Source organism: Nerophis ophidion, linkage group LG28 (genome assembly GCF_033978795.1).
Source record: "Nerophis ophidion isolate RoL-2023_Sa linkage group LG28, RoL_Noph_v1.0, whole genome shotgun sequence".
Lineage (NCBI taxonomy): Eukaryota > Metazoa > Chordata > Actinopteri > Syngnathiformes > Syngnathidae > Nerophis > Nerophis ophidion.
In genome coordinates this window covers 6,565,590-6,592,766 of record NC_084638.1, presented here as the reverse complement: position 1 = coordinate 6,592,766, position 27,177 = coordinate 6,565,590, and the positions used below count along the sequence as shown (strand labels likewise).

Here is a 27,177-nt window from a genome sequence, read left to right as displayed (position 1 = left end):
TATATATATACATATACATGTATATATATACATATACATGTATATATACATATACATATACATGTATATATATATACATATACATATACATGCATATATATATATACATATACATGTATATATATACATATACATATACATGTATATATATACATATACATATACATGTATATATATATATACATATACATGTATATATATATACATATACATATACATGTATATATATATACATATACATGTATATATATATACATATACATGTATATATATATACATATACATGTATATATATATACATATACATGTATATATACATATACATATACATGTATATATACATATACATATACATGTATATGTATATATATATATACATGTATATATATATATACATATACATGTATATATATATACATGTATATATATATACATATACATGTATATATACATATACATATACATGTATATATACATATACATGTATACATATATATACATATACATGTATACATACATATACATATACATGTATATATACATATACATGTATATATACATATACATGTATATATACATATACATGTATATATACACATATACATGTATACATATACATATACATGTATATATATATATATACACATATACATGTATACATATACATATACATGTATATATATATATATACATGTAAATGTATACATATACATGTATACGTATACATATACATGTATACATATACATGTATATGTATACATATACATGTATATGTATATATATACACATATACATGTGTATATATACATATACATGTATGTATATACATATACATGTATATGTATATATATACATGTATATATATACACATATACATGTGTATATATACATGTATGTATATACATATACATGTATATGCATATATATACATGTATATGTATATATATACATGTATATGTATATATATACACGTATATGTATATGTATATATACACATGTATATGTATATATACATGTATATGTATAAATATACATGTATATATATATACATATACATGTATATATATACACATATACATGTATATATATACACATATACATGTATATATATACATACATGTATATGTATATATACATACATGTATATGTATATATACATGTATATGTATATATATATACATGTATATGTATATATATACATGTATATGTATATATATACATGTATATGTATATATACACATGTCTATGTATATATACACATGTATATGTATATATATATACATGTATATGTATAAATATACATGTATATATATATATATACATATACATGTATATATATACACATATACATGTACATATACATATACATGTATATATATACATATACATGTACATATACATACATATACATGTACATGTACATATACATATACATGTATATATATACATATACATGTACATATACATATACATGTATATATATACACATATACATGTATATATATATACATATACATGTATATATACATGTATATACATATATATACATATACATATATACATATATACATATATGTATATATATATATATACATATACATGTATATGTATGCATGTATATGTATATATATGCATGTATATGTATATATATGCATGTATATGTATATATATGCATGTATATGTATATATGTACATATACATGTATATATGTACATATACATGTATATATATACATGTATATGTATACATACATATACATGTATATATATACATATACATGTATATATATACACATATATACATGTATATATATACATATACATATATATACATGTATATATATACATATATATACATGTATATACTGTATACATATACATGTATATATATACATATACACATATACATGTATATATACACATATACATGTATACATATACATGTATACATATACATGTATATATATACATATACATGTATATATATACATATACATGTATATATATACATGTATATATATACATATACATGTATACATATACATGTATACATATACATATACATGTATATATATACATATACATATACATGTATATATACATATACATGTATATATATACATATACATGTATATATATACATATACATGTATATATATACATATACATGTATATATATACACATATACATGTATATATATACATATACATGTATATATATACATATACATGTATATATATACATATACATGTATATATATACACATATACATGTATATATATACACATATACATGTATATATATACACATATACATGTATATATGTACATATACATGTATATATATATACATATACATGCATATATATACATATACATGCATATATATACATATACATGCATATATATACATATACATGTATACATATACATGTATATGTATATATATACATATGTGTATATGTATATATATACATATGTATATATACATGTATATACATGTATATATACATGTATATGTATACATATATGTATATGTATATATATACATACATATGCATATATACATGTATATGTATACATATATGTATATGTATATATATACATATATGTATATATATACATATACATGTATATATATACATATACATGTATATATACATATACATGCATATATATACACATATACATGCATATATATACATATACATGTATATATATACACATATACATGTATATATATATATATATATACATGCATATATATACACATATACATGTATATATATACATGCATATATATACATATACATGTATATATATACATATACATGTATATATATATATACATATACATGTATATATACATACACATGTATGTATATATATACATATACGTATATATATACATGTATATATATACATATACATGTATATATACATACACATGTATATATATACATACATACATGTATATATATATATATACATACACGTATATATATATATATATACATACACGTATATATATACATACATACACGTGTATATATACATACATACATGTATATATATACATACATACATGTATATATATACATACATACATGTATATATATACATACACATATATACATATACATGTATATATATAAATGAATATATACATATACATGTATATATATATATATATGTATATATATATACACATGTATATATATACATATACATATATATGTATATATACATATACATATATATGTATATATACATATATATGTATATATACACATATATGTATATACATGTATATATATACATGTATATATATATATATGTATATATACATATACATATATACATATACATATATGTATACATATACATGTATATATATGCATATACATATATATGTATATATATACATATATTTATATACATATATATACATATATATATGTATATATATGTATATAAATATATGTATATATACATATATATATGTATATATGTATATATATACATATATATATACATATATGCATATATATATACATATATACATATATTTATAAATGTATATATATATATATATGTATATATATAAATATATATGTATATACCTCTGTCATCACTTAAAATGATGACAGAGGTCTGTCATTTTCATCATAGGTACACTTCAACTGTGAGAGACAGAATGTGAAAAAGATCCAGGAATTCACATTGTAGGAATTTTTTAAGAATTTATTTGTAAATGATGGTGGAAAATAAGTATTTGGTCAAGCATTCAAAGCTCTCACTGATGGAAGGAGGTTTTGGCTCCAAATCTCAGGCTACATGGCCCCATTCATTCTTTCCTTAACACGGAAAAACATCCCCAAAGCATGATGTTTCCACCCCCATGCTTCACAGTAGGTATGGTGTTCTTGGGATGCAACTCAGTATTCTTTATACCAAAATGGATACATGGATGATACAGCAGAGGATTGGGAGAATGTCATGTGGTCAGATGAAACCAAAATAGAACTTTTTGGTATAAACTCAACTGCTGGTGTTTGGAGGAAGAAGAATACTGAGTTCCATCCCAAGAACACCATACCTACTGTGAAGCATGGGGGTGGAAACATCACGCTTTGGGGCTGTTTTTCTGCTAAGGGGACAGGACGATTGATCCGTGTTAAGGAAAGAATGAATGAGGTCATGTAGCCTGAGATTTTCAGCCAAAACCTCCTTCCATCAGTGAGAGCTTTGAATGGTTGACTTATTTTCCACCATCATTTACAAATAAATTCTTTAAAATTCCTACAATGTGAATTCCTGGATTTTATTTCCACATTCTGTCTCTCACAGTTGAAGTGTAACTATGATGAAAATGACAGACCTCTGTCATCATTTCAAGTGGGAGAACTTGCACAATCGCTGGCTGACTAAATACTTTTTTGCCACACTGTGTGTGTGTATGTAATAAAAAGTGTGTAGTGTAACCTCGAGTAAGTCAGTAATATTGTGTATGATTGTCCTCAGCAACCAGTCCAACGTGCGCAGGATGCACACAGCAGTCAAACTGAATGAGGTGGTGCTGAAGAACTCTAAAGACTCTCAGCTGGTCTTGCTCAACATGCCAGGACCCCCCAGGAGCAGGAAAGGGGATGAGAACTGTATCCTTTTTTATATTATTATTATTATTATTATTATTATCTACACCACACTAATCCACCATTCACATATTGTGTATTGATCAGTGCCTACATTTACTACCTATTGTCCCTGTCAATAGTTGTATTGATCAGTGCCTACATTTACTACATTTTGTCCCTGTCAATAGATGTATTGATCAGTGCCTACATTTACTACCTTTTGTCCCTGTCAGTAGTTGTATTGATCAGTGCCTACATTTACTACCTATTGTCCCTGTCAGTAGTTGTATTGATCAGTGCCTACATTTACTACCTTTTGTCCCTGTCAAAAGTTATATTGATCAGTGCCTACATTTACTACCTATTGTCCCTGTCAATAGTTGTATTGATCAGTGCCTACATTTACTACCTATTGTCCCTGTCAATAGTTGTATTGATCAGTGCCTACATTTACTACCTTTTGTCCCTGTCAAAAGTTATATTGATCAGTGCCTACATTTACTACCTATTGTCCCTGTCAGTAGTTGTATTGATCAGTGCCTACATTTACTACCTATTGTCCCTGTCAATAGTTGTATTGATCAGTGCCTACATTTACTACCTTTTGTCCCTGTCAAAAGTTATATTGATCAGTGCCTACATTTACTACCTATTGTCCCTGTCAGTAGTTGTATTGATCAGTGCCTACATTTACTACCTATTGTCCCTGTCAATAGTTGTATCGATCAGTGCCTACATTTACTACCTATTGTCCCTGTCAGTAGTTGTATTGATCAGTGCCTACATTTACTACCTGTTGTCCCTGTCAATAGTTGTATTGATCAGTGCCTACATTTACTACCTATTGTCCCTGTCAATAGTTGTATTGATCAGTGCCTACATTTACTACCTTTTGTCCCTGTCAATAGTTGTATTGATCAGTGCCTACATTTACTACCTATTGTCCCTGTCAGTAGTTGTATTGATCAGTGCCTACATTTACTACCTATTGTCCCTGTCAATAGTTGTATTGATCTATGCCTACATTTACTACCTATTGTCCCTGTCAATAGTTGTATTGATTTATACACATTTCTATTCCCAGCAGGCACTAGACATTGAAACAACGTTGCCAACTTGTTGAATTAAGTCCTGACTTTCAGCAACTGAAACACAACATGCTTTTTGAGGATGTTTCATCAATGCTGGCTTCTGACCATTGAATTTTGGTCACAACATGAATCCAACGTTGTGTCAAAGTACAAATACAAGTATTTTACAAAGGTTGCTTCAAAGGACATCGATGTCTTGTGCCTGCTGGGTTGTGACTATTTCCACAGCAAAGAAAAGCCTAAATGCTCCTTCACCCACATTTCTCCAAGACATGGAGTTTCTAGAAGTTCTAATGGAAGGACTGGATCGTGTCTTACTGGTTCGTGGAGGAGGTCGGGAGGTGATCACCATCTACTCTTAGCACCAAGATGTTCCTCTGGGCCGGAGGTGGAAGAACCATGCTGCTCGGGGCCTGGGGTCCACGCACCATTCCATGCAGGGAATGTAGGACCTGGACCCTCACGGGTGTCACAGACCATGGAGAACTGTGGAGTCCATGGTCAGGATGCTCCGTCCTGCAGAACAAACTCCTTTTCACTCCAACATGAACTCTTCTATTCAGGGACTTGGATCCTCACAAAGCAGCAGTTTATGACATCTTCAATGCACTGACTTTCTATTCCAGGGAAACAAGACTAACTTCCTTTTAAGGGAAACAATCATGTCCAAAAACTCTTTAAGGTTCTTGTCTCGTGTCCCACAGAATGGAACATGTTTTTTAAAGTTTTATTTCAATTAAAAGTTGTCTGTAGAAGCATTTCTAAATGAGTTGTGGCAGTGCAGTCTCATTTCCACCTCACTCTCTAAAGTGCTAGATTCACACCATCTTATGTCAATTGTTGCATGTTTGAGAAGAAGTGCTTTCAAAACCAGGCTATGAAACAACTATGGTTGTATCCAGCAGCGGTTCTCAAACCTCACCAAGCACCGCCATGATAACATTGGCGTACAGTAGCGTAGTAGCTGTAAATATTCATGAAAAACTAAGTGTTATTTGATATGTTTGGCTGCTGTAACATTACACACGGTTTTGAACAGTAACACTGTGTTGGAAATAAAAGACTGTACTTTGGTGCCCGTGTACCACAGTTTGAGAACCACTGCTGGGTAAAGAAAGTGCTCTGAAATAAAGGGAATTCCTCAAATCAAAATGCCTGAAACCATGAATTTCCAGCAGTTTTTTCTAAAAGCTGGAACATTTGAGGCGTTTTTGTTTTGTTTCTACCACATTACATTATTATTTTTTACCAATGATATTTACTGCAAAGACAGTTCATTTAACATTAAAGAGGTCATATTATGAGTTTGTTTTTCCTTCATTACGTGCGACCATAGGGCACACCAGATTATAAGGCACACTGTCGATGAGCAGGTCTAATCAGGTCTATGTTCATACAAAAGGTGCACCAGATTATCAGAGGTCATAATTTAAATTAAAACAACATTTATTTGTGGTCTACATAACATGACTAGGGAAGGTTGTCTGGATCGTGCCATGTAAGTAAAGGCTGTGCTATAAAATAAATCATTTCAAGGGTCATTGATCTGATTTACTGGCATGGCAACACCAAATTGGAGACCCTGGGCTGTGGTCTGGACCCCCTGCTCCAAGGTCTGTAAGTGTATCTTTAAACTCGCAGGGTTAGGCATTTAGACTTTAGGAGGAATGTTAGTCGTGCGTGCTAAGAAGGTAACATTTGGCAAATATATCTGTTCACACATTTAGACAAAGAGCAGGAAATGTCCCAGCAGGAAGTGTGCCCACAAAGGAAGTGACTATGAGGAACAGTTGGACAATATTTTTCATTCCCCTTCCTGCTGCTTTGATGGTCTTTGTTGTCCATGAAGAATGTTGCAGACTTTCCCCAATTAACTCTTTAACCTCTTAAGGCCCAAGCGCTTTGTTTACATGCTTTTTTGTATTTCTCTTTGCTTTTTAGGCTTGTTGGACCCTAATTACAATAAAAACTAAGAATCATCTTTCAATTTGATGTACTTAGTCCAACCGTGGACTTCATAGTTTGTGACATGCTAATTCTTAATTTTACACTTTTTTTTCTCCAAATTCCATCGTATGTTATACTCTTCTGACACCACCAGATGGCAGTATAAGTGTCCACATAAGCGGCCATTAGTCCCCAATTCAGTAGTGTACACCCATCCATTTTTCTACCACTTATTCCCTTTTTGGGGTCGCGGGGGGCGCTGGCGCCTATCTCAGCTACAATCGGGCGGAAGGCGGGGTACACCCTGGACAAGTCGCCACCTCGTCAACACAGATAGACAACATTCACACTCACATTCACTATTTTGGAAATAAGAGCTGAAAGGTGCTGTCCACGCATGTGGCCACTAAGCCTTTAGAGGTAAAACCTGGCACACTAAATAATTGACAGAAAATTCCAGTAATTTAAAAATGGATCTTGGTCCTTCTGAAAATGTTTTTTTTTAAATATATATATATATATATATATATATATATACACACACACACACACACACACACACACACACACACCGTATTTTCCGCACTATAAGGCGCACCTAAAAACCTCAAACGTTCTCAAAAGCTGACAGTGCGCCTTATAGTCCGGGGCACCTTATATATGGACCAATATTGAGCCACAATAAGTGGTATAAATGGATGGATGGAGGTCTCGCAACTACGGTAAGCAGTCGCCAACTTAATTTTCCCCTGTAGAAGAAATGCGCTTCTTCTTCTACAGCCGCCGACCTTATTTTCCCCCGTAGAATAAAAAGTGCGCGGATTCTTTTTTTTTTTGTCATGAAAAAGGGAGGTTTTTGGGGTTGGTGCACTAATTGTATCTTGTGTTTTTTATGTTGATTTAATAAAATAAAAAATTAAAAAATAAATAAAAATTCTTCTGCGGCCCAGGACCAATCGGTACCAGGCCGCGGCCCGGTGGTTGGGGACCACTGATCTAAAGGATGCATAAGGTGAGCCCAGCCTCTACTGTAGAATCTAGTCTATGCACCTTATATATGAACAAAGTTTTAAAATAGGCCATTCATTGAAAGTGTGCCTTATAGTGCGGAAAATACGGTATGTATATATATTTTATTTTTTTATCCATATATTTGACAATTATTTTTATGATTTTTCATAAACTAAAACCAAGAAATATCATGTTTGTTTGTTTATAAGTGAGTTTTTTTTTATCCTCATAAAAATCAGAAAGCTATAATTTATAATGGCAACACACACCACAAAATAATACATAAATAATGTTATTTTACTCACCATCTGCCTCCCGCTTGCTGCATCTTGGGGTCACCTCGTCTGCAAATCCAGACAAACAAAATTATTCAGAAATATGGTTCTTTTTAAAAAAAAATTAACTGTCAATAAAATTAAAGTGCAAATAAAAATACATCAACACTGTAGTCATAATTTCTGCGCTTACGAAACTTCTCTATGACTTTGGCTCCAGACTTCTTCTGTTTGTTTGATATTGTCATTACTGCCACCAGTGGTGGGAAAGTGTATTACAACAGAGTACCAATACGGCCCACAGCTGAGAAACCTATTTTTTGATGGCCCTCGAGGGCAAGGATTCTTAACCTTTTACTCCTCGGGGCCCAACTTTTCCACTACAGTGGGGGCCAGGGCCCACTGAAATATTAACACTGATTTAGTCATGTGTTAATCACAAAGATTGTTATCAAGGCTGATTACAAATGAAATACTAATCAAATATACTAACAAAGAAGGGACTACTATTGTTTTATCCTCCTAAAAATGAGACAGCTATCATTCATTATGGCAACACAGCACAAAAGTGGAAGTGTACTTTTGACCTCATTATTCACTGGCATTGTTGCATCGTGCACACAACAATGTTGTCCTTGTTCAGCGTTCATATGTGCAGATAAACGTGAGTGATCGGGTGCGACCCCTTTAAGCGACGTCAGTTTCCCCAAATGTGGGGGTTTGTTGTGAGCGCCATTTTGAGTGACTTGATGCACAAACACCTGAAACGCTGCACACCTCAAGTTGTCCTTGCAAGCGCAACAACCTCCAAGTATGACGTAAACATTGTATTTGTTTATTTTGAACCTCCAAAGACTCATTTAGAGCTGCATTACATATTATACCTGCTGTTTCAAATGTGATACAGACATTTACTATGAAATATGAAGTCATTTCTCATGGCATCTATGGATTAAATATTCATATTGATGTCTCAGTTAAAAAAAACAAAAACATTTTTCTCATCTTATCTTCTAAATTTGGCATCTCTTTTCTTCTTTGTGACAACCTTGCAGATGCCTGACAGCCCTCTACTAAGTCAACTACTGCCCCCATGTGGCTGATATGTTTATTGCATGCATCTGATCTCATACTCAGCCTTTTTAGGGGAAAAACTAATGACACTGAGGGCTCAACAAGGTCTGTATCACTTATGATTTCTTGGCAGTAACGTTGTTCCCATGTGGGTTTACTTGTGGCTCCTGATGTTTCTGATTTGAATTCTGAATATTTATATATTTTTCCACCGACATGTTTGTACTGCGCAGGTTTTATTTAGACTTTTTGTCAAAAATATTTAAACCAAAAAATACAACAAGAGCGCCACCAGCTATTCAAAGTTAGCATTAGTGCTATAAGAGAACATGTAACTTAAATCCAAACATCTGACAGTTTAAATGTAGTAATTCAGGTTGATGACCATAAACTGCACTTAGAAGTGCTCACAGCACAGCATTTTTCTATATGACCCACTACTTTATTCACCGTAGGGCAGGGGTCAGCAAGCTTTTTGAAAGCAAGAGCTACTTCTTGGGTACTGATTCATGCCAAAGGCTACCAGTTTGATACACACTTCAATAAATGGCCAGAAATAGCCAATTTGCTCAATTTACCTTCAACTCCATGTTATTGTTAATAATTAACACTGATCATTTTAATGATTTCTCACAATAAATATATATAGAAACAGAATATATAACAAATTGGACCAAGCTATATTTCTAACAAAAACATTATTTCTTTTAGATTTTACAGAACAAAAATTTTAAAAGAAATTCAAAAGACTTTGAAATAAGATTTAAATTTGATTCCACAGATTTGCCAGAATATTTTTATTTTATTTTAATCATAATAAGTTTGAAGATGTATTTCACAAATGCTCTTAGTCGAAAAAACAGAAGCTAAAATAAAGAATTTAATAAAAATGTATTTATTAATCTTTACAATAGTTTTTTTTTTACCTGAACATTGAGTTAAATTGTCAGGAAAGAAGAGGAAGGAATTTAAAAGGTAAAAAGGTATATGTGTTTAAAAATCCTAAAATCACTTTTAAGGTTGTGTTTTTTCTCTAAAATTGTCTTTTTGAAAGTTATAAGAAGCAAAGTAAAAACATTAATAATTGTATTTAAACAAGTGAAGACCAAGTATTTCAAATATTTTCTTGGATTTTCAAATTCTATTTGAGTTTTGTCTCTCTTAGAATTAAAAATGTCGAGCAAAGCTTGACCAGCTTGCTAGTAAATAAATACAATTTAAAAAAATAGAGGCAGCTCACTGGTAAGTGCTGCTATTTGAGCTATTTTTAGAACAGGCCAGCGGGCGACTCATCTGGTCCTTACGGGCGACCTGGTGCCCGCGTTGGTGACCCTGCCGCAGGGCATCCACCTGTACTCTCAACCCGCTATAAATGTTTACATTTTGCTATGTTACAGCCTTATTCCAAAATTGAATACATTCATATTTGTCCTCAAAATTCTACAAACAATAACCCATTACCACAATGTAAGGAGGGGGAAAAAACAACAACTAAGAAATCACATTTTTTTCACAATAGTTTACAAGGTTGCAAAGTCTGAGTCTACAGGGAACGTTTTGGAAAATGTTTCCTGCTTGTGTTAAAAAACAAACTTGATCCTCACCAGTAAGTTACAAAAAAGTCATCAGTGGCCTGAAAAAACAAGCACGACATGACTTATAGAAATGTGTGTTTGTGAAATACCTGCGTCCGTGCAGACATCGTTTTAATGACCCTCACTCCAGCTTCCAAAAATCAATTATTTCCCCGAATCCTCCTGGTCTCCAGCGTTCACTGCAAGAACAAAGAAGACTTTTGGCGGTGCATGAATGGCTTCTTGTTGGCGGCACACACCACCAGTTCAGTGGGCCATCACACACAATCAAAGCGTCTTTAACGGCGTGATGACGGTACACTAAACACTTCCTGTCAGGTGGGAAACTAAACACTTTCTGACATTTCACTCAATTCAACCTGAATCTGCAGGTTTTAAAAAGGATAAACGGTTGAATTATAGACTTTTTGTCAAAAATATTTAAACCAAAAAATAAAACAAGAGCGCTATAAGAGAACATGTAACTTAAATCCAAACATATGACAGTATAAATATAGTAATTCAGGTTAATGATCATAAACTGCACTTAGAAGTGCTGACAGCACAGCATTTTTCTATATGACCCACTCCAAACAACCTTTCCAACTCGTGGCGCAAATAAACAAACACAAAAAGCCAACACACAAAAAATGTCCAAGCACCACACATAATTGAAAATGACACCCATTGGAATCATGCAATGCATGATGGGAAACATGCCAAACACTCCTCGCCCAAAAGTATGTGACATAACTATAAAAGTACTTCATTCAATAACCGTGTTACAACAAAGTTCACTTATAATAATACAAATATTATTCATTCAATCGAAAATAATGAAATTCCTCAACATCGTGAATTTGCAAACAGTTAAAATGATAGACAAAGCAAACTATAATCTGCTACCTAAGAATTTACATCAATTATTCTCAACATGAGAGAAGAAATATTACCATAGAGCAGTGCTTCTTAACCTTGTTGGCGGCATCGAACCCCAGCAGTTTCATGTGCGCTTTCACCAAACCCTCAAATTCAAGACAGAGTTACCGTATTTTTCGGACTATAAGTCGAGGTTTTTTTCATAGTTTGGCCGTGGGTGCGACTTATACTCCGGAGCGATTTACAGTCTGAAAAATAGGGTATATGTTTTTGGTAACACTTTAGTATGGGGAACATATTCTAAGTGATAAAAACTTAATTTAGAGTTTTTTGGACACCAGGGGAACATGTTCTAAGTAAGGCTGCAACTAACAACTAATTTGATGATCGATTAATCTGTCATTACTTCGATTAATCGATTAATAATCGGATAAAAGTATTTTATTCCAGTATTTTATATAAAAACAGCATACTGGCACCATACTTATTTTGATTATTGTTTTTCAGTTGTTTGTAAATGTTGCAGTTTATAAATAAAGGTTTATTTAAAGGGGAACATTATCACAATTTCAGAAGGGTTAAAAGTAGGGGTGGGCAAATTAATGCATTAATTATGAGTTAACTCATCAATCTATTAACGCCGACAATTATTTTATTGCACAATTGCGTATGTTGTTTACATGCTTTTATTTTGTTAACGCCTTTTCTTAACAAGATGGCATCTCCCGGATGTACTTCGGCGTGGAGGGGCTGTTGGTAAAGATGGAACATTTGGCAAAAATACCGGACAATACTGCAAATTTCCTGGCTGGCTTACAGCGTGGTCACTCCGGGATCACTTATGACCGCCAGACAATTCTGGATGTGGATAGATCGGGCCGTTTTGGACTGAATGAGGCGTGCTTGCTAGACCGGCTAGCTAGCATGGAAATACTTTGCCAGCTACATCCAGCGGCCTGTGAAGCAGCGGAGTATATGTGTTGTCTGTCTATTTATGAATAATGCAGACCAGGAGTGTTGGCTGAGTTCTTAACGTTTACTTTCAGAGCGTGCATATCACAACATACAAGATGCCGTCATGGCGACACAACCTATACCGGGCTACCGCGCATGCTCGTCACTCCTGTTGCATGCTGGGTAGGGTAGTTCTTTTATTCCCTGGCTCATAACATCACAATATAGTACCATGTATATGATGCGTTCAGTTTATCAAAGCACCAAGCAAACAATCGGAAAATTCCCATCATATCAATTCCTAGATATGGTCATAATTATTTTAAGTGCACTACACAGAATAAACACAACATTATTAATATTGCTACTACGGATAATTTGATCCAAAATTCCCTAAAACAGCCCACTACCTATAATATAGGTTTTTTAAAGATAAGATCCCTGATAAAAAAAAATGTTTCTGCTGTTACCTCAGAAATTGCCTGATCAGATGTTATGATTGTGGCTCAGAGATTTGTATGTAGATTATATTTATTTTCCATAACAAACAGGATAACTTAAATACCCTGGCAGTGGCAATAAGCTTAAATGTTTGTATTGACATTTTTGGAGTTGATTTTCATAAAATATGCTATTTAACTGCTACTGCTTCCGCCATCCTAGTCACTGCTGTTGTGTCTTTGGGCAAGACACTTTACCCACCTGCTCCCAGTGCCACCCACACTGGTTTGAATGTAACTTAGATATTGGGTTTCACTATGTAAAGCGCTTTGAGTCACTAGAGAAAAGCGCTATATAAATATAATTCACTTCACTTCACTACTGTTTAACAAGGACTGATTTAAATTGTGTTTGCACAACAAATGTTTTGGCGCTTTTGTTCATGTGGGAGAATATTCCAATAAAGGTGCACTACACACTACTTTTGAATTCATTATTGGGCTTTGTGTATACAATGCAGTTAATCGCGATTAATCGGAGAAATAGTGCGATTAACTTCGATTAACATTTGTAATCGTTGCCCAGCCCTAGTTAAAACCAATAAAAATCAGTTCCCAGTTAGTTTTCGATTTTTTATTTTTTTATTTTACCCGTCCCTGAATATCCCTAAAAAAAGCTTTCAAGTGCTTGATTTCCGCTATTTGCTTAAGCCACTGTCCATTTTCCTGTGACGTCACATAGCGATGCCAATACAAACAATGGCGAATAGCACAGCAAGATATAGCGACATTAGCTCGGATTCAGACTCGGATTTCAGCGGCTTAAGCGATTCAGGAGATTACGCATGTATTGAAACAGATGGTCGGAGTATGGAGGCAGATAGCGAAAACGAAATTGAAGAAGAAACTGAAGCTTTTGAGCAAATAGCTAATGACGCTATTCGGCCATGCATGTCTGCGTTAGCATCACCGGTAAAATGTGCAGACCAACCGATTAGGACTTTCGCATTGACACTGGAGCAACTTAAATCCGTCGATTGGTAAGTGTTTGTTTCGCATTAAATGTGGGTGGAAGGAAACGCTGGTTGTAAATATAGTTTCAAATGTATTTGAACATTTAAAAAATGGATGTCCGCTAACTTTTTGCAACTTAACGCCAAAAAAACGGAAATGCTGATTATCGGTCCTGCTAGACACCGACCTCTATTTAATAATACAACTTTAACATTTGACAACCAAATAATAAAACAAGGCGACACGGTAAAGAATCTGGGTATTATCTTCGACCCAACTCTCTCCTTTGAGTCACACATTAAAAGCGTTACTAAAACGGCCTTCTTTCATCTCCGTAATATCGCTAAAATGCGCTCCATTTTGTCCACTAAAGACGCCGAGATCATTATCCATGCGTTTGTTACGTCTCGTCTCGATTACTGTAACGTATTATTTTCGGGTCTCCCCATGTCTAGCATTAAAAGATTACAGTTGGTACAAAATGCGGCTGCTAGACTTTTGACAAGAACAAGAAAGTTTGATCATATTACGCTTGTACTGTATATACCTTTATATACATATATACATACATATATACCTATACTGTATATACCTTTATATACATATATACATACATATATACCTATACTGTATATACCTTTATATACATATATACATACATATATACCTATACTGGCTCACCTGCACTGGCTTCCTGTGCACTTAAGATGTGACTAAGGTTTTACTACTTACGTATAAAATACTACACGGTCTAGCTCCATCCTATCTTGCCGATTGTATTGTACCATATGTCCCGGCAAGAAATCTGCGTTCAAAAGACTCCGACTTATTAGTCGTAATGATTTGTGCAGTCCTTTGAGACATTTGTGATTTGGGGCTATATAAATAAACATTGATTGATTGATTGATGTATATACAGCTAGCCTAAATAGAATGTTAGCATCGATTAGCTGGCAGTCATGCCGCGACCAAATATGTCTGATTAGCACACAAGTCAATAACATCAACAAAACTCACCTTTGTGATTTCGTTGACTTTATCGTTGGGAATGCATCTGCTTTGAGTGTCCAGACATTTTTGACATCTCTGTGCCATCTCTGTCGTAGCAACCAAACGAGGAACTTTCGCATCTTTTGACACTGGAGCAACTTAAATCCGTCGATTGCTAAGTGTTTGTTTGGCATTAAATGTGGGTGGAGGGAAAGGCTGGATGTAAATATAGCTACAAATGAGGCGTAATGCTGCAATATGTACACACAGCTAGCCTAAATGGCATGTTAGCATCGATTATATATGGCAAGATGGCGGCGCCCGGACGGGCTGCGACACTGCGGTGCTCTTGCTAAAGATGGAACATTTGGCGGAAATGCCGGACAGTTCTGCAGACTTCATGGCTGGCTCGCATCGTGGTCACTCCGTGATCACGTACGACCGCCAGACACTTCTGGATATGGACATATTGGGCCGTTTTGGACTGATAGACGCGGGCGTGCTAAACATGCTAACTAGCATGGGGATTCGTCGGCGGCTACGTCCAGCGGCCTGTGAAGCAGCGGAGTCTAGTAGCAGCGGGGGCCGTCTACGGAGCAGACGCCAGCGGTGTGATCGGAAACGCGGATGTCGAGCGGGGCTAAAAACAAAGCAGAAGGCTAATCCCCACAGAACACCACTTTCCTCCATCCCGAAGACGGATTTAGATGGAAAGTGCGAGACTACTGGTCTGGGTAAGGAGTCTGTTAAATTAGAACAAGTTTTTTCTGCTTTGAGTGTTTCAGAGTTGGACATGTGTTTTACTGAGGTGGCTAACTATGATGCGTGCAGTTTATCAAAGCAACAAACAAACAATCGGAAAATCCCCGTTACTGAGGTGGCTAACCATGATGCGTGCAGTTTATCAAAGCAACAAACAAACAATCGGAACATTCCCGTCGTATCAATTCCTAGATATGGTCGTAATTATACTGAATGCACTGGGCATAATAAACACAACATTATTAATATTGCTACTACGGATAATTTGATCAAAAATTCCCTAAAACAGCCCACTACCTATAATATAGGTTTTTTAAACATAAGATCATTGTCTCCCAAAACGTTGTTAGTTAATGATATTATCAGAGACAACAATCTTAACGTCATCGGTCTCAGTGAAACCTGGCTTAAACCAAACGACTTTTTTGCGCTAAATGAGGCATGTCCTCCTAACTTTACACATGCGCATATTGCCCGTCCGCTTAAAAGGGGTGGGGGGGTCGCACTAATATACAACGAAAACTTTAACCTTAGTCCTAACATAAATAATAAATATAAATCGTTTGAGGTGCTTACTATGAGGTCTGTCACACCGCTGCCTCTACACCTGGCTGTTATCTACCGCCCCCCAGGGCCCTGTTCGGACTTTATCAATGAATTCTCAGAGTTCGTTGCTGATCTAGTGACACACGCCGATAATATAATCATAATGGGGGACTTTAATATCCATATGAATACCCCATCGGACCCACCGTGCGTAGCGCTCCAGACTATAATTGATAGCTGTGGTCTCACACAAATAATAAATGAACCCACGCATCGCAACGGTAATACGATAGACCTAGTGCTTGTCAGGGGTATCACCGCTTCCAAAGTTACGATACTCCCGTATACTAAAGTATTGTCCGATCATTACCTTATAAAATTCGAGGTTCAGACGCATGTTCGTCAAACTAATAATAATAATAACTGCTATAGCAGCCGCAACATTAATACGGCCACAACGACAACTCTTGCTGACCTACTGCCCTCGGTAATGGCACCATTCCCAAAGTATGTGGGCTCTATTGATAACCTCACTAACAACTTTAACGACGCCCTGCGCGAAACCATTGATAACATAGCACCGCTAAAGTTAAAAAAGGCTCCAAAAAAGCGCACCCCGTGGTTTACAGAAGAAACTAGAGCTCAGAAATTATTATGCAGAAAGCTGGAACGCAAATGGCGCACGACTAAACTTGAGGTGCACCATCAAGCATTTAGTGATGGTTTAATAACTTATAAACGCATGCTTACCTTAGCTAAAGCTAATTATTACTCAAATCTCATCCACCGTAATAAAAACGATCCTAAATTTTTGTTTAGTACGGTAGCATCGCTTACCCAACAAGGGACTCCTTCCAGTAGCTCCACCCACTCAGCTGATGACTTTATGCAATTCTTTAGTAAGAAAATTGAAGTCATTAGAAAGGAGATTAAAGACAATGCGTCCCAGCTACAACGGGGTTCTATTAACACTGACACGATTGTATATACGGCGGATACTGCCCTCCAAAATAGTTTCTCTCGTTTTGAGGAAATAACATTAGAGGAATTGTTACAACGTGTAAATGGAATAAAACAAACAACATGTTTACTTGACCCTCTTCCTGGGAAACTGATCAAGGAGCTCTTTGTATTATTAGGTCCATCAGTGCTAAATATTATAAACTTATCACTTTCCTCGGGCACTGTTCCCCTAGCATTCAAAAAAGCGGTTATTCATCCTCTTCTTAAAAGACCTAACCTCGATCCTGACCTCATGGTAAACTACCGACCGGTGTCTCACCTTCCCTTTATTTCAAAAATCCTCGAAAAAATTGTTGCGGAGCAGTTAAATGAACACTTAGCGTCTAACAATCTATGTGAAACCTTTCAATCCGGTTTCAGGGCAAATCACTCGACGGAGACAGCCCTCGCAAAAATGACTAATGATCTATTGCTAACGATGGATTCTGATGCGTCATCTATGTTGCTGCTCCTCGATCTTAGCGCTGCTTTCGATACCGTCGATCATAATATTTTATTAGAACGTATCAAAACACGAATTGGTATGTCAGACTTAGCCCTGTCTTGGTTTAACTCTTATCTTACTGATAGGATGCAGTGTGTCTCCCATAACAATGTGACCTCGGACTACGTTAAGGTAACGTGTGGAGTTCCCCAGGGTTCGGTCCTTGGCCCTGCACTCTTCAGCATCTACATGCTGCCGCTAGGTGACATCATACGCAAATACGGTGTTAGCTTTCACTGTTATGCTGATGACACCCAACTCTACATGCCCCTAAAGCTGACCAACACGCCGGATTGTAGTCAGCTGGAGGCGTGTCTTAATGAAATTAAACAATGGATGTCCGCTAACTTTTTGCAACTCAATGCCAAAAAAACGGAAATGCTGATTATCGGTCCTGCTAGACACCGAACTCTATTTAATAATACAACTCTAACATTTGACAACCAAACAATTAAACAAGGCGACACGGTAAAGAATCTGGGTATTATCTTCGACCCAACTCTCTCCTTTGAGTCACACATTAAAAGCGTTACTAAAACGGCCTTCTTTCATCTCCGTAATATCGCTAAAATTCGCTCCATTCTGTCCACTAAAGACGCTGAGATCATTATCCATGCGTTTGTTACGTCTCGCCTCGACTACTGTAACGTATTATTTTCGGGTCTCCCCATGTCTAGCATTAAAAGATTACAGTTGGTACAAAATGCGGCTGCTAGACTTTTGACAAGAACAAGAAAGTTTGATCACATTACGCCTGTACTGGCTCACCTGCACTGGCTTCCTGTGCACTTAAGATGTGACTTTAAGGTTTTACTACTTACGTATAAAATACTACACGGTCTAGCTCCATCCTATCTCGCCGATTGTATTGTACCATATGTCCCGGCAAGAAATCTGCGTTCAAAGGATTCCGGCTTGTTAGTGATTCCCAAAGCCCAAAAAAAGTCTGCGGGCTATAGAGCGTTTTCCGTTCGGGCTCCAGTACTCTGGAATGCCCTCCCGGTAACAGTTCGAGATGCCACCTCAGTAGAAGCATTTAAGTCTCACCTTAAAACTCATTTGTATACTGTAGCCTTTAAATAGACTCCCTTTTTAGACCAGTTGATCTGCTGTTTCTTTTCTTTTTCTTCTATGTCCCACTCTCCCCTGTGGAGGGGGTCCGGTCCGATCCGGTGGCCATGTACTGCTTGCCTGTGTATCGGCTGGGGACATCTCTGCGCTGCTGATCCGCCTCGACATCTCTGCGCTGCTGATCCGCCTCCGCTTGGGATGGTTTCCTGCTGGCTCCGCTGTGAACGGGACTCTCGCTGCTGAGTTGGAACCGCTTTGGACTGGACTCTCGCGACTGTGTTGGATCCATTGTGGATTGAACTTTCACAGTATCATGTTAGACCCGCTCGACATCCATTGCTTTCCTCCTCTCTAAGGTTCTCATAATCATTATTGTCACAGACGTCCCACTGGATCATTATTGTCACCGATGTCCCACTGGGTGTGAGTTTTCCTTGCCCTTATGTGGGCCTACCGAGGATGTCGTGGTGGTTTGTGCAGCCCTTTGAGACACTAGTGATTTAGGGCTATATAAGTAAACATTGATTGATTGATTGATTGATTAGCATGCCGTGCTAATCGATGCACATTCTACGTAAGTCAACTTGAATCTGTCCCCGATGGTGTTGTTACACCCTCCGACAACACACCCACGAGGCACGATGTCTCCAAGGTATCGGAAAAAAGTCGAAAAAACGGAAAATAACACAGCTCACTTGACTCGATGCGTGTGATGTGCTAGGGAAAAATGGCGTTGAGTACCGATGTGACGTCACGTTCTGACGTTGTCGCTCAGCGGGATCAACAGAAAGGCGTTTAATTCGCCAAAATTCACCCATTTAGAGTTCGGAAATCGGTTAAAAAAATACATGGTCTTTTTTCTGCAACATCAAGGTATATATTGACTCTTACTTAGGTCTGCTGATAATGTTCCCCTTTAAAAAATATATATATATATTTTTTAAATAAATAAATAAAAAAAGTAGCCTCCGCACATGCACATAGCATAGATCCAACGAATCGATGACTAAATTAATCGCAAACTAATTTTATAATCGATTTTAATCGATTAATTGTCCATCCATCCATTTTCTACCGCTTATTCCCTTTAGGGGGCACGGGGGGCGCTGGCGCCTATCTCAGATACAATCGGGCGGAAGGCGGGGTACACCCTGGACAAGTCGCCACCTCATCGTAGTTGTTGCAGCCCTAATTCCAAGTAAAAAAAGACTTAATTTAGAGTTATTTGGTTAGGGTTAGAGAGTTGGGTTATAATAAGGCCATTAATACATACTTAATAATGACGGGTTAAGAGCCAATATGTTACTAATTAGCATGTTAATAAGCAACAAACTAATGGTGATTTTCTCCTCAAAAACATATTGCTAGGTATTGTGGCCAAACAGCTCAATTTTTCTCTCATCTGACATCACATGGACAAAGATAAGACCTTCTGGAGGAAAGTTCTGTGGTCCTGACTTAAAGGTGTGGACAATGCTGAAGAAACAAGTCCATGTCAGAAAAACAACACATTTAGCTGAACTGCACTAATTTTGTCAGAAATTCAAGCTTGCCAGAAGGTTACCAAAAGTGCCTTGTTGCAGGTAAGTAAGCAAATATTAACATTGCTGTACGTATACTTTTGACCCACCTCACATTTTCAGTAGAGCCATAATAAATTCATAAAAGAAGCAAACTTCATGAATGTTTTTTGTGAGCAACAAGTGTGTGCTCCAATCACTACATCACAAACAAATAAGAATGATTGGCAAGTCAAGACAGCCATGACATCATGTTCTTTACAAGTGTACGTACACTTTTGACCACCACTTTGTCTAAATGTAACAATAACAACAATCCTATCATGCTCACGTAAATCCTCTCCATAGTATTTGGATCAGCCCTCAAAAAGCGATGAGGGGAAGAGTGCAGTCTCTTTGAGGTGCCGATTGTGCCGCAGCATGAGAGGCTTTTTCCTCCCGGGAAGCTGCTTATCTGACGCCTTCATCTCGGAGGAGAAACTCAAGAGGCGAAACAAAAGGAGGAGAAGAAATGCCAAAGGATGAGGAAAGGCATTTTCTCGGGGGCCATTATCATTCCAGTGTGTGCTAATAACGGGGTGTTCACGTCACAACACGGACTTGCAAGTGGACAGAAGTCAGCAGCTTCATGTGGACTTTGCAGGTCTGGACATGTTGGAACCACAACACAACAATATCCCCCAGAACCTGACTGGCTCCCTACACCTCCAGCTTGTCTTTGCAACATGTTGGAAAAGTGGTTTCATTCTACATTTTCTCCATTTCAGAGCAACTGCTAACACGCTTACTTCTTTGTTTTGTCTTGTCTTAACTTTCTTGTTGCCTCTTTTTGCACTGCTCTCCAAATCTAAACATTGCAACTATTTAACTGGCCTCAACAAAATTAACACGATCTTGGGTTTGGGGGAACCTGCTGTCATGACGAGCCGGGTGTTGCTGGACACACGACGGTCCCTTGGGTCTGTTAAACACATAATATGGCCTGCAATTTGGTAACATCGGACTGTCTACCCCGCAGTTTTTGAGGACCAGTCATAGACCATTTTAGAGTGAAAAGCTAATTTTATTTTCACTCGCATACAAATCATTTTAACTTGGATTGTTTCCCTGGCTTCGAGACTCTCCCGAAAATCACTGCAAGGAAGACACAACAAACTCCCTTTTTGTCTCTCATTGATACACACCTGCTGTTGTGGATTTTGGACTAGACGGCAAATACATCAAGGCCGCGGAACAGAGACACACTATGGGCTTAAACACACACACACACACACACAAAAAAATATATATACGCCACACATACACCCCCCTGACCCCCAATCCAACGCCCTCGACGCAAATCCAGTAGGGGTGATGAATGGATGGTCAGCGCCTGAGAGCTTCGGCCTACCACCATGACCTTGAACTACCTGCCCTCTGTTGCTAGATATCTGGAGATGTATGTTGTAATATGTATATGTGCTTTGCTATGGAGGTTTTTTCTCACTCCGAACTGGGCCCCCCTTAGGGGCCCAGTCTGGATTGGATTTTTTTTACTCATCCTTCCCTAGCGTTTACCTTTTTCCCATCTTTTATGGGGCGCCTTATGGCGAACCATCAGCGTTCTTGTTCTGTATCTTGCCTAATCTTGAACAGCTTTGTGCTGAAAGCAAAGTTTCGTTGTACTTGTTGCAATGACAATAAAGACCTACCTACCTACTTTTGTTCATAATAAGAAGGAGAATAGATATCTTTTTGTAAAAAGCACTTTACATTGAGCAAACAACATCAGAATGCCACAGTGTATTAAAAAATAAATAAATGAAAATAACTAGAACTAGCACGCATATCTAAAAAAAAAAAAAGGCTTTTTCCTTTTAAAAAAAAGAAGGGTTTTTAAACCTTTTTTAAAAGCATCCACAGTCTGTGGTACCCTCAGGTGGTCACTTCCGGTTTCCAATGTGTACACAATGTACTCCATAAATAGTGAAGAAATGTTTATTTCGTGCATGAATAAGATCAAGTTTAAAATGTTTATTAAAATTCTTCCTTAAACACAGTTTTAAATGTAACTTAGCTATTGGGTTTCACTATGTAAAGCTATTTGAGTCACTAGAGAAAAGCGCTATATAAATATAATTCACTTCACTAATTTGTAGTGTGAAGTGAAGTGAATTATATTTATATAGCGCTTTTCTCTAGTGACTCAAAGCGCTTTACATAGTGAAACCCAATAGCTAAGTTACATTTAAACCAGTGTGGGTGGCACTGGGAGCAGGTGGGTCAAGTGTCTTGCTCAAGGACACAACGGCAGTGACTAGGATGGCGGAAGTGGGAATCGAACCTGCAACCCCCAAGTTGCTGGCACGGCCACTCTACCAACCGAGCTATACCGCCCAATTATAAACAATTTTGGAACAGTTTTCTAACGTGGACCAAACTAGTGCTTTGTTTTGTTTCTTTATTTAATCCATTCCATTATCTAATTCCACATACTGACATGCTAAATGTTTTAAGTGTTGTACCTGCATACAATTTTTTTTTTCTTTTCTGTACGGTTATATTTCTCTTTTGTTGCTTTTTATATATTTCATGGAGGAATGTAGTTCATCACAGAACTGGCACCCAATCTTAATAAACAAGTATTGATTTTCAATCGAGAATCGATTCTGAATAGCATTGTTATCCCCAAGAACTGAATGGAAATGTGTGATGGCCAAACATTCATAACCCTAATATAAATATATATAGGATATAATATTAATATAATGGACATATCACTACTCACTATGATAAGTGGATATGTGAAAGTTGTTTACTTCCGTGACAACCTACTTAAAATTAAGTAATCAATCAAAAATATCAAGCAAATAAAATGCACCAAACACAGAGAAGTGTTGCATTTTCCCATCATGCATTGCAGGGGATTTAAATAGGTGTGATTTAGAATTATAGAATAGAGTGGACTTTATTGTAATTATATTTGTATATAAGGACTCCAACTAAAGGTGTGGTAGTGGAAACAAATATGGGATTAAAATAAATTACACAAGAAGTAATGAAGATTAAAATAATTGACATAAACAGACTAATATTCAATAAAAACAATAAGCAACCATGTAGAATATACTAAATACTGTACAATATACAGAACAAGAGTACCGGAGTAATAACAATAATTATGTGTTGTGCTTGGACATTTTTTTTTTATATAACATCTACAAAGTTCTGTCCTTTTGTGGACTTTTTGTGTTGGTTTATTCAAGCCATGAGTGGGAAAGGTTGTTTGAAATGGGTCCTAAATAAAAAATACTGTGTTAAATACAGCTCAAAATGGTCTTTAACTTGAATTGTGCACCAAGTCCACAAGTCTGCAGCACTTCTTAAATCAGAAGAAATATTCCCAATGAAGTTGGCGGCACGGCTTCCTGTTTTAATGTTTGATGGTCGGCGGGTGTGAAGTGTCTTCATTTGGAGGGCTTAACAACATTCCCATTGGAAGGCTTATCCTAATTGAAACGGGTTAAAAGTGAGTGAAGGGGGCGTCTGGGTGGGGTTTCTCTCCAAAGGAATCAAATTTCCCAACTCGGTGGGCCTGAAGACTGACTGAGAGAGCTTTTGTGCTGCAGAGAGGGAGCCAGAGAGTGTGAGGCTGAGGCAGCACAAAGTCTGACACAACTTCACTGCACACTTGGACTTCACTTCCCATCACCATGCTGCAAGGGTAAGAAGTTTCGTCCTCCCAACCAACTTCGCTTCGTACGGATTTTTGAGGTGTGGTCCAAGCGGGAGCAGATGGCTTGTGATGTGTCTCCCCAGGTGGTCCCTGGTCCTGCATCTTCTTCTCCTGGGCCGCCATCTTGCTGCCTCACAGCTTCCACAAGGTAACGTTCATGCTGCTGCGTACACGTTTGAAGTGCTTCTTTACGACCACGGTCAATAACCAACCCAGAAACCCACTAAATGGGTCTGAAACAAGCTTGACTTGACCTGGTTAAGCCCCTGAGAGACGTAGGCAAAACATTTGACAGCAGACAATTAATATTATATTGACTGCTTTCACATTAATATTATCTTCCAGATTTGCTGCCATCTCGTGGAAAGTGTCAGTAAATCAGATCAATGATCCTTGAATGTACAATGACTTATATGACTCAATCCAAACAACATCCCCTAGTCATGGTGCAAAAAACAAAAAAAAATGCAACTAACATCACGGTCACACATCACACTACCTGCTCACTGAACTTTGTAGATATCATGAAAAACCTCCAACCATCAGACAAAAATTATGATTACACCCATTTATTACAAAACATGTTGGGAAAAATGCAAAACACTCTCCACACTTATCCATGTTTGGCACATTTTAGCTGCTTGATATTTCTGATCGATTACAAAACTTTAAGAAGGTTGTCACAGAAGTAAACAAGGTGGGATACATATATATATTGATTAACGTGGACCCCGACTTAAACAAGTTGAAAAACTTATTCAGGTGTTACCATTTAGTGGTCAATTGTACGGAATATGTACTGAACCGTGCAATCCTCTAATAAAAGTATCAATCAATCAATCAATCCTTCAATTTTCTACCGCTTGTCCCTTTCATATATTATATATACATATACATATGTGAGTATGTATGTATATATGTGTGTGTGTGTATATATATATATGTATATATATATATATATATATATATGTGTGTGTGTGTATATATATATATGTATATACATATATACACACACACACACACACACACACACACACACACACACACACACACACACACACACACAACACACACACACACATATATATACATACATATACACACATATGTACACTTATATACAAATAATGGATATATATATATATATATATATATATATATATATATATGTCTTGATTGGATTATCCAGAGAATAGTGCTCGATACCGTGGTAGAGCGCAATATGTAGGTGTGGGAAAAAATCACAAGACTACTTCATCTCTACAGAACTGTTTCATGAGGGGTTCCCTCAATCATCTGATGATTGAGGGAACCCCTCATGAAACAGTTCTGTAGAGATGAAGTAGTCTTGTGATTTTTCCCACACACACACACACATACATACATACATACATACATACATACATACATACATACATATATATATATATATATATAATATAGTTACTCCACATGCGGGTCAACATTGGGCCCTTGACTACCTTTTTTTAGCCAAGTATTATGAACCCTGACTGACCTGGAACTTCTAACTTTATGGTAAGAGTGTGGGCTGCTGTCCCAATACTTACGTCAACAGAGAGATATTCCTAGACAGCGTCTTTTTTTAACCACTTCCTGTATCCTACTGACCACTGTGTCCTGTCCAACTGACATCAACCTGGCAAAAGCCATGTTTTATACATCTTTTTTTAGCATTACCACTTATCTGGAAAAACAGAACATTGAAGAAACAACAATAATAATCTGACAATTGGAATTGAAAAACACATCAAATATATATAAAAATATGTTTTTTCGAATGTTGATCATGGACATCAACAATGTGATTTGCCTGAGTGGCTGGACAGAAGACAAATACTATTACAAATTCAACATTTGACAATAGAAAAGCATGTTTCATCTCCAAAAGAAGACATTCCCATCTGCTGAGTGTGACACCACACTCCATTCCCCTTTTCCCCTTTTCCACCTTCACACCTGGACTGATGCTGCTTGCTGCTCCCCCCTGCTGAGAGACAGCAGGTGTCCTCTCATCTTTATCACGAAGTCTTGGCTTTACGGCTCTGTGCTTTTGTACTCCAAGTCCTTTACAGGACTTGTGACTTGTGTGTCCAGTCTTTACAGGACTTGTGACTTGTGTGTCCAGTGAGGTTCCCGGGCCATGTTGACGT

The 27,177-nt window shown here is 36.4% G+C and overlaps 3 protein-coding genes across 10 annotated transcripts in view; 2 read left to right on the top strand and 1 right to left on the bottom strand.

Moving 5' to 3' along the window:
- Positions 1–6,493, top strand: part of LOC133545667 (solute carrier family 12 member 7-like) — an 83,489-nt gene extending 76,996 nt beyond the window's left edge. For all 8 annotated transcript variants that reach the window (XM_061891458.1, XM_061891454.1, XM_061891457.1 and 5 more), the window contains 2 exons: positions 4,524–4,657; positions 5,998–6,493. In XM_061891458.1, the coding sequence (XP_061747442.1) occupies positions 4,524–4,657; positions 5,998–6,089 (226 nt within the window). In that variant the 3' untranslated portion in view covers positions 6,090–6,493. The remainder of the gene's footprint in view (positions 1–4,523; positions 4,658–5,997) is intronic.
- Positions 6,494–8,989: 2,496 nt separating this feature from the next.
- The window catches only part of LOC133545669 (polycystin-1-like protein 3), a 68,523-nt gene continuing 50,335 nt past the window's right edge, over positions 8,990–27,177 (bottom strand). Inside the window, exons 7-8 of the transcript XR_009804909.1 lie at positions 11,719–11,808; positions 8,990–9,029 (exon numbers count right to left, since the gene is read on the bottom strand). The gene's annotated coding sequence lies outside the window, so the exon portion shown is untranslated. The remainder of the gene's footprint in view (positions 9,030–11,718; positions 11,809–27,177) is intronic.
- col15a1b (collagen, type XV, alpha 1b) overlaps positions 24,846–27,177 on the top strand; it is an 84,692-nt gene continuing 82,360 nt past the window's right edge. Inside the window, exons 1-2 of the mRNA XM_061891450.1 lie at positions 24,846–24,994; positions 25,090–25,154. Coding sequence (XP_061747434.1) covers positions 24,984–24,994; positions 25,090–25,154 — 76 coding nt within the window. The 5' untranslated portion in view covers positions 24,846–24,983. The remainder of the gene's footprint in view (positions 24,995–25,089; positions 25,155–27,177) is intronic.